At 35.4% G+C, this 9,778-nt stretch overlaps 1 protein-coding gene across 3 annotated transcripts in view; it reads left to right on the plus strand.

Annotated features, from left to right (window-relative positions):
• QSER1 (glutamine and serine rich 1) overlaps positions 1-9,609 on the plus strand; it is a 46,358-nt gene extending 36,749 nt beyond the window's left edge. For all 3 annotated transcript variants that reach the window (XM_080405839.1, XM_080405838.1, XM_080405840.1), the window contains 5 exons: positions 1,017-1,154; positions 2,435-2,532; positions 6,297-6,449; positions 7,917-8,012; positions 8,613-9,609. In XM_080405839.1, coding sequence (XP_080261965.1) covers positions 1,017-1,154; positions 2,435-2,532; positions 6,297-6,449; positions 7,917-8,012; positions 8,613-8,753 — 626 coding nt within the window. In that variant the 3' untranslated portion in view covers positions 8,754-9,609. The remainder of the gene's footprint in view (positions 1-1,016; positions 1,155-2,434; positions 2,533-6,296; positions 6,450-7,916; positions 8,013-8,612) is intronic.
• Positions 9,610-9,778: the final 169 nt, after the last annotated feature.

A 9,778-nucleotide genomic window follows, 5' to 3' on the forward strand; every position in this document is an offset into this window, starting at 1 on the left:
GAAGTACACAATGTTTATAGAGATTACCTGTGATAGCAGATTTACAGTGAATGTTGCAGGTTTTTTTGTTTACTTCCTGTATGTTTAAAGTTAAGCTGAGTAGTACCCATGCTTTGTATTTCTGCATTTCCAAAGCGTGTTTGCCTCCATCACTAACTATAGGTAAGCTTGAGCTGGTGTACTGGAACAATGCCTCTGCTAAGGGCAACACCTTTAAAATACTATTTTTCAAAAAAAGTTATTCAAATAACCATTAATACATACAAGTGTCCATATTTAAAATTTCAGGTAACCTGGTAATGATAGTCATCCACAGAAATGTGGCTATCTGAGAAAGTTTAACAGCCTTGCTAGCTAAGTAACTGCAAAATATTGATACCGTACATGGAACCTATAAAAAGCTCCACAATGCTTACTAGTACTGATGACTACTCCATCTGCACGTTTAAAATTGCTTTCTATGAAAAAATGAAAGCTTCCTCAGATTAAGTACAAATATGCCTACATTGCTTTGCTGGTAAAATTTGGTTCATGTGTGTTTTGTGAGTTGGACAATTAGGTGGAATTGACTTCAATGGTATGCAGGCTTCTAAGTGACATTAGTGCTTTTGAATGTTTTTCTGTTGGATGACTTCAGGTTTTGCGGTTTTAGGAGGTACTTGCATTGCCATGAAACCTGCAGTTAGGGCGCTGTGCTTGACTGAACTCTTACTCGTTATCCCTTTTCTCTAGTTTTTCATCTACAACAATAGAAAAATTTAAATTCCCTAAAACATTATAATCTAAATGCTATACTTACAAGTAATTGTACGTGTTTCTACAAAAAATTGTACCATTGGTACCAGATTTGGTGTTTGTACCTGTTTTGAGTATTATTTCTGGTTGTATTGAGTTTTACTCTCTTGGGATACCAGTAGGGGTCACTTGTGTTTTAAGAGAGAGACATTTGGTTTTGAAACACAAATATTTGCAGGATATTGAAGGAAGAAAATCATTATATTCTGATTAATTTTCAGAGGTTGTACCTCCAGCTCCCCTTGTGACTCGCTTTTTGAACACAAGAGCTATGAAAGAGACTTTTAAGAGCTACATGGAGTTGCTTGTTAGCATTGCCTTGGATCCAGACACAATGCAAGCCTTGGAAAAGAGCAACGGTACAGTATGTTTTTCTTAGATTTTAAGGTTATTAATCAGTAAAGCAAATGTGTGGGGTTTTTTTCTTAAAAAAAAAAACCACCCGCTGAATTTTTAGCTACAGACCCACATCTGAAGAACACTATGCAAATTACTTAGATGTGCATATATATATTTTTTTGCACTGTCTCTTTGAATAATCAATACTGTTTTGTCTGCTTTGTTACATTAGGCTTGTGCTTGTGAACTGAGCTCTTTGTTCCTGCTTTTACTGTCTTTTAAAATCTTAGCAGACATTTATTTCAAATTACAGTGTTTCAGGTGTGTGTTTATTTTCTTAGGAAAAAATACTCATAACTATAAGTAGTTCTGATTCTTGCTACTATTAAAAATTCTGCTTTTCAAACCTGGAAACCTTAAAATTATGATCAGACAGTTGTATTGCACTTTGAGGAGAAAATGATCAGACTTCTGTAACAAAGTACGCTCCAGGAAACAAGTCACAACTGTCCTATTTCTCAAAATGTAGTAAAACACTCATGTATAAAGATACATGTCCCAAAAGAGCAATCATTTCACATGTTACTTAGTTGCAGGGTATTGCTTTGTACTGTATTCTGTTTGCCTGTATTAAAACTTCTGTTTTCTAGACTCTCCTGTCCTGGTTTGCTCTGGTTGTGCATCAAAGCACACTTACCTCAAGGTTTCATATCTATGCATTATGTCGGTAGTCCCACTAAAAGCAAAGAAATTGACTTCATAAATAAAAGACTCCATATTGTGCTGTAAATTTTCATTTATGGCCTCATGCCCATGTTCAAATGTATATTGTGCAATTTGCAGTGGTTTATTAGTAAGCACTTCCCTCAATTTCTTTTGTTATAAATGCGAGCAGGGTCATCTCTTGTAATATGGAATAGTGAATGTCAAAAACAGTACTTGTCTTCATAAAACTGTCAGTTGTATTGCACAGAAGAGGATTATCTTGGCAATGGTTTGAAATAGTCTCTTAAGATTTATGCTCTATATTGCTTTATCTTAATTTTTTCCTTTCAACAAAGAAAAGTCAGAGAAGGAGCAGGATTGCAGTCAGCAATTAAACTGCATAATGCCTAGACCAGTTTAGCAGGCTGATTGAAAAAAAGAGATTTTTCTCTCACATTTGACAGTTTGTGTGCAAATTGCAATGGTTTTTACTTCCACATTATATTTTAATGGGTCAAAGTATAGATTGAATATGAATCTCATTACTGTGTGTCTCAATAATCAGCTGCTATGTTTTTTTATGCGTGTCTTTTAGATGAGCTACTTTTGCCTCACATGAGAAAAATTGATGGTATGCTGAATGACAATAGGAAAAGGCTGCTTTCCAAATTACGCTTGGATCATACTTTCAAGGTATTCTCTTTTAAATTCTAGAATTTTTAAAGTAATGTTATAAGTAAGTCATTGAATGCGTACCATGCAGGCACAACTTAAAACCCAGAAGGCTTATTTGTAACAGAAGTGAATATGGATTTGAAAGAGATGCTTAAATTCTGTGCTTGTGTGTGGCATTTGGAGAATATTTTGTGATGGAGGAGTTTATACTGCAAAGGTAAAGCTTTAGTTTTACTCCCCTTGGTTCATTCTCAAGCATTGTTTCTTTTAAGCTTCTCAAGCTTGCCAAAAGAAAATCTATTTCCTTTACTTCTAGAGCTTTTGGTTAAGTGATCGTATTGCCTAAAAATCTTAATAAAATTTTACATGAAATAGCTATGCAGTAGAGATATCTGAACTTCTTTGAACTAGAGAACATAATCAAAGTAGTATAAAACCAGGACAGAGGGGCTCGAGAATAACTCATTTGTGCGCTCTTTCATTATCTTCAGTGTGGAAGGTTGGGAAAAGTGCGGATAACAAGCCCATAGTACAGCACCTTTGATGTGGTAATAACAAACTGGTCTGGATGTGGACAGGGAAGAGAGCAACTGTACCATTTCAGTAGAGAGAAGGTGGGTGGTTCCTACCATTCCCACCCACCCTGCAAGCAACAGTGCAGATTTTGAAAGTGCAGTAAAGTGAATTAAGGTTATTTTCACTCACGTCTGAGAAGTAGTTGTCAGTGTCTATAATCAGACTGATTAGTTCTTGTAACAGTTTTAAGACCAACAACAGTAAAGCAGACATTTATAAACACCATCGGACCAAACTTGCTCTTTCTCCTGTTCCCTTATGTCCACAGTACAAAGACACTTGGAGAATTAGTTGTCTCTCTGTATCGCTGTGTGCTTATTTTGGAGAGCTAGATAAAGAGGGAGATAATAGCAGACTTGACAGTTTTGTTTTCTTACCATGAAATCCTTAAAAGATTATTTTTTTTTCCACAACCCATTCCTGGTAAGTCTTGTGGGACACTAATTGACCTTGTTTCAGGGGTGAGAACATCATCAACCAGTGAAACAGCTTGAATTCCCATGATTCTTCAACTTTTTTACTGTTAGTTATGCTGTTTCCCTAACAGCTGTACAATTTGTACCTGCCTGAACAGAATTTCTTGTGGCTTCCTTCTTACAGTAGGAATCATAGTATCGTTTAGGTTGGAAAAGACCTTTAAGATCATCGGGTCCAACCGTTAACCCAGCACTGCCAAGTCTACCACTAATCCACATCCCTGAGCACCGCATCTACACATTTTTTAAACACCTTCAGCGATGGTGATTCCACCACCTCCCTGGGCAGCCTGTTCCAGTGCTTAACCACCCTTTCAGTGAAGAGATTTTTCCTAAGAAGGCATGGGGAGGGCTGTGTGGGGAGGGCTGTGTATTTTCAAACCATACACAGAGCCTCAGAGAAGTAGCATGTATTAACCCTCCATTTTTGGTGGTAAGAGTTTTATGTTAATAGTTATTTCTGTAACTGCTTCTTTTAGACCTGCCTATGCAGAGAAGGTAGGCCACATTAAGGTAGGATTCAGATTTGTAGAATTCTGGTTAAGTTCACAGTACACACAAAGTGAGAGGTAGCTTATTTGTAGTTATTTGTAATTACAGCGCTTAGTCAGTTGGCATTTGTAACTAATAGCTCTGCTGTGTGTTCACTTAGAAGCAGATTATGTATCGTATCTCTAAAGTTAGCTTAAGCCTGTATTTCATCGTGTGATCTGCAAGAAGTTAATGAAGTTACAGATGTAAGGAAGGGATCTGTGATGTAAATGGCGAGACAAAAAAATCTTTTATGTTTGCATTCTGGTATGATGGTACCAACTTGTGCTGTCCTTGTGTCAATATTTTGGATAAAAGAGAAACATACATTTGTCATCATAAATGTTTGTGTTGGTTAGGAAAATATGTTTGAAACTCTTTAAGATTCAGGTTACTCTGATGATTAATACAGGAGACTCTGCTTCTGTTCCTGCTTTAATCAAATGACTAGTTCAGATATTAGAGCTGAATGAGGCACTGAAGAAAGCAGTAAGTGAAAAATACAGTTATCATTCACAAGTATCATTCAGTTTGAATATTTTTACTATTCTGAATTGATAAGCATTGGATGCATTTAACATTTATTTTATCCACTGGATACAGTTAATACAGGATATTTTAGCACTGTATTACAAACCAAATTGGACGCTGAAGTTAGCAGTCAGTGTTTGATAGTTTTGCCTTTAATGTTCTTTATAGTTCTAACAGTTTATCATGTCCTTTGGATTATAGTTTTTTATACACAAAATTAGAAAATATTACTGTTGCTTTAATGGAAGCTTGGTAAATGAAACAGCTGAATTGTGTAAATTTAATTTGGAAATAATTATCACCATTTATGTCTTGTTCTTTCAAAGATGTGGAAATCACTAGTATTTTCTTATTCATGCCAATTCCAATTTGTCTGTTTTAGGTCAGTGGTCCGGCCATGTAGACTGTGCTGGTTAATAGGAATTCTCCAGAGGAAGGCAGAACTGGCCAAAGCCCCTTGACACTCAAAAGTCAACCTTGAGGAAGGCTATTACAGTGGATAGAAAACCTAAATAATTTAAACCTGTTGAATTGGTTGTTCCACTTTGAAAGCATTGCAATGAATATTGTATATGGACAGGTTAGCTAGTTGAGGTTACTGTTACCACTATGTGACTGTCTCTGTGCAGTAGATTTTATAGCTTTTTACTGAGAGGGTTTTTTTATAAAGCAAAATGTGGCTGAAGTGCTAAGAAATTATAGGCAAGATAAAGATAAAGAAAAAAAAAAGATAAGCACATAAAGTGCTAAGAAATTATAGACAAAAGAGATTGTTGAATTCTAGTACTGTATGTTAAAAGAAAATACAAAAACTTAGTCAACTTTATAATTTAGCCCAATAGTCCAAATTAGGTCCTTGAGCTGCAGTATTGATACATTTATCTGTATGCCTGATTTTCTTCCCTCATACTGGAGTATAATACAAAGTTTTATATGTTCATTTATCTTGAAATATTTTTTCAGGACTGGATTATATAGTGTAACAGAACTATTTTAAAGCAGCTACTAACATAGTACTGTATTTGTACAACAAAATTGTATTAAAATTCACTCATGCAAATAATGTAGAACTCAAGCTGGTAGAAATGCAGTTCGTTCTCTCGAGTTAATATGTCTTTGAAACTTGTGCTTTTTTTGAACTAGCCATCTACTTCACTGTGCATGAGGTTTTCTACCTTACAGATATGACAAGATGTGATTAATATGCACTTTGCAAAAGCTGGGATAAAACCTGTGAAGGTATTTAGGCACCCGATCCCTGCTATAATTGGCAGACTTCCCATGCGTGACTAGGCATGAAGTACTTAGGCATCTCCAAGTAAACTTGGCCTTAGAGATTCTTGGGTAGAAATAGAACGGAAAGAATTTTGAAAGGTAAAAATTGCTTAGTGGAGCCCTTGTTTTGTTCCTTCTAATGAAACAATCACAGATGATAATCTGAGAAACAATAAAAGTTTCTGCTCATCTTGAAAAATCATACACCAAACTGTGTATGGTTGCTTGATCAGGTTAACCTGCTGTTATCAGGTCTTTGTGGAAGAATAAAGTATCTTATAATAGGCTGCACTCTTAACTTTTCAAAGGAAAACTGCCAATTTATCAGCAGTCTGGGTGACTGGCTATTCTTGATTTTTTCATAATCCTTTTTCTTTGTATGCTCTGTTCAAGAACGCTTTGGAAAACTTTCCTGAACTGACAGTGATCACTTGGGATTCTAAGACAAAAAGTGGAGGAACGTCTGTGTCTAAGATCAAAATGAATGGTAAAGCTTACAACAAGAAAACACTGAGGGCTTCTAAATCAACCACTAAATTAGCACAGGTGAGTGTTCAGAGAATTTATTGCTGTCACCATCTGACTTCTGATACGATAATCACATTTATATGAAATACTGTTTCATGTATTGGGTTTCTTGGTAGATTTATCAAAATATAAAATCTTTGTTGAGTGATGTCCTCCTTCTGTTACAAGGGAATGTTAAAAAACAGTATTTGAAGCAGTACATTAAATCATTGTTTAAACTCATCTGTGAAATAGTTATATTCCAGTAGGGAGACTTAAATTTTGTCTTTTGTAAATAATTATGAAAGTAATTAATTTTCATAAATAATAAATAATTTCATAATTATTCCCCTATTTAAATTCTGTGTTTAGACCCAAATGCACGTATCGTGTATGTTTATATAGGAAGTCTTCTGCAGCAACTACTCACGATTGCAGGAGGATGGAAGTAGTGGTACACTGCTTCTCTTACGCAGGCAGTGGTCAGTAGGTGTAGTCGGGTGGGAAGGGAGAGGCGAGCTCTGCAGTTGCTGTGCTGCTCACCCATTGTAGCCTGCCAAACAGCAGAGCCCTGCCAGAGCCCGTGCTGCTTCTGGACCTGCCAGAGCAAGGGCTGAACTTCAGACCCGGTTTCTGCCTAGCAGTCAGCCTCCTGGACTGTTGCTGAAGCAGCAACATTTTGCCTTCAGCGTTGCAGTTGTGGTAAAATCACTGTGTAGTTCATAATGATAACAGTTTCTTAAACTTGCTGCAAAATCTCTAAAGTGATACGATGGCTTCTAGATCAAAAATGCAAAATTAGTGTTAATACTGTAAAACCAGAAATAATACTTTTAAAAAAATCAGTTCTATGTTGCTCTTTTCCTTATTTCCATCAGCAGAATGAATCTGTGTATCTTACATTTTTAAAAAAAGTTTAAAAAAGTAACATGGTAAAGCTTGAGCTGTACACATTGTTTATTTCCATAGTATTCAAAGGGAACACTATAACTAGATTTTGCTAGGTCCTGGCTCACATAGGCTTACCTCCTAGCAGTAAATAGTGGCTAGACAAACGACCTGTAAATATAGCCCACACTCATATTTCTTGGCAGAGTAACGTAAGTGTTAGATAAGTATAGATCAGCTTTTCTGAAGCACAAAGGATATGCTTTTTTTGCAATGATACCCATCAATGTGGTAGAAAAATAGTTAAGCTTTGGTAATTCTTGCAGTAGTTCTGGAGAAGGAGTTGTCTTACTGTTTCAGACTTGTGCGTTCAGGAGGATCGAAAGCATTCTCAGGCCTAGTTTTGATAAAATAACATTGTATGGAAAGTGGAGATAGGAGGTAATTTTGATGTAATGTAAATTATAGTGTACAAAAATATATCAAAGCAATTATTTGAATGAAGTATTCCATTTCTGAATTGTTGAGGAAAAAAGTCATTTATAGAAGAAAATGTCCATCATATCTCTGTCTTGGAAAATAACATGAATTTTCCTAAAATAACTGTTCTTTTTGCAGGAGTTTACGGTAGATCCAGAAAAAATACAGTTGTATTCTTTGTACCATTCACTCCATCATTACAAATATCATATATATCTAACGTGTAAAGAGGAGGTAAGTATTGTTCTTTTTGAGATACTTTTACATTCATTGAGACAATTTATTGAGGGAATTGAGTTCAGCGAGAGGGGCTGTGCTTTTCTTGGTAAATGAGTATGGATTGTGGCCTCCTATTTTAATTAATTCTTTATGGCAAAGAAAAGGATAAGCTGAGCACGTGTGTTGCTCCTAATGGGCACTACTGCCCAGAACAATCAAATACGAGGCGTACAAGGTTTGTGTGAAATCAGTTTGCCTCAGGATAGGTAAGCATTCTTCACTGTTAGCCAAAATAAATGAAACAAATTTTATCAGTGTGTGTAACTCCTCAGATCTAGAGGCTACTGTTTGTCTTAGAATGCCCGCTCCTTTATTTTTTCTGCAAATCCTTGGTGGATATATTGCAGGTAGCAGAAATACAAGAGTTGAGCTGAGTTGTTAGGAAGTGTATTTTTTATGGCATTTTTCCTTGGTTTTAAATTTTAAACCTTTTCTTCCAAAGAGCGTTTGTATTTAACTGCAGAATATGATAAAAATGAAAATTCTGGAATGTTGGCAGCCTAGAATGTGTATGTATCTCTCTGTCTTTTCCCCTCCTTCTCTTTTTTTAAATAGATTTCTTCTGTTCAGAAGAAGAGTGCAGATCTAGGACAGGAAGACATTGTGCAGCTGTGCATGAAAAATATAAAATGGGTGGAAGATCTTTTTGAAAAGTTTGGTGAACTTTTGAATCGTGTCCAGCAGAAATGCTCATAACAGAAATGCATCCCAAATCTCACATTTTTCTACAGCACTAACCTGGTGGAACAGAAAGCTCAGAGAAAGGCTCTGATTTCTTTTACAATGCCAGACTGCGTTCTTGTTTGTAGCCATTTTTATTTCTCTTTATGGAACTTTGTGCCTTGGCTCTTGCTAAGGAAAAGTGATGCTGCCAGGGAAATCAGTCCTTTGGAGATACGGAACTAAACATAAACCTAACCACATTTTTAACCTGAAGAATTATTTTCTATTTTGTAAACTATTGGATAACTTAGTTTTATTTTCAGAAATATTCTTGACAAGTGATAAAGCATGCACTACATATACTTTTTTCTTTATTGCTAAAAAGATAACAACACTTAAAATACTACAATTTTTTCCATCTCTGACTGAGCAACAGAAAAGTCAGCGTTGGGGTGAACTAATTTTTCATGTCTGGCCACCAAATTTAGAGTTTTGTACATTTTGTGAACAGAGCCGGAGTGACATCACTTTCTGCATAATATTGCCATCATAAAATCCAGAAATGTCATTATGCTTTATGGACTCCTTTTACTATTGTCATGTTCAGGAGACTGAACATGGAGTTGGTGCAATCCTATGACTGCTTTTTGTGTCAAATTATATTGTAATGAAAGACAATGACCTTAACTATTTTCCCTGTTTTGAAGAAAAAAAAATATTTTCCTTTATACTGTGTTTTTTTCTTTTGGAAAAAAAATTTCAATTGTACATTTTATCTCACTAATAGTTGTATTTTTCACAGAGAAAATATTGTGGTTAAAATTGCTACATGTATCTTTGTAATACACTTTCCATTGTTTTCAGTAAATCCTATTCATTTATATGTTGATTTCATATTGTAAGCTATATATCTCAAGGTAACCCTTTTGTTTATACAGGTTTGCTTCAGTGTTAACCAGAATAATGCATACTAGACTAGTTTTGCTTTAAGTGTAGTTGTGTTAGACACTGCAATTATTTTCTGATACGTGAAAATAAATTTCTTACTAAACTAGCAC

Source organism: Falco punctatus (assembly GCF_963210335.1).
Source record: "Falco punctatus genome assembly, chromosome: 10".
Taxonomy (NCBI): Eukaryota; Metazoa; Chordata; class Aves; order Falconiformes; family Falconidae; genus Falco; species Falco punctatus.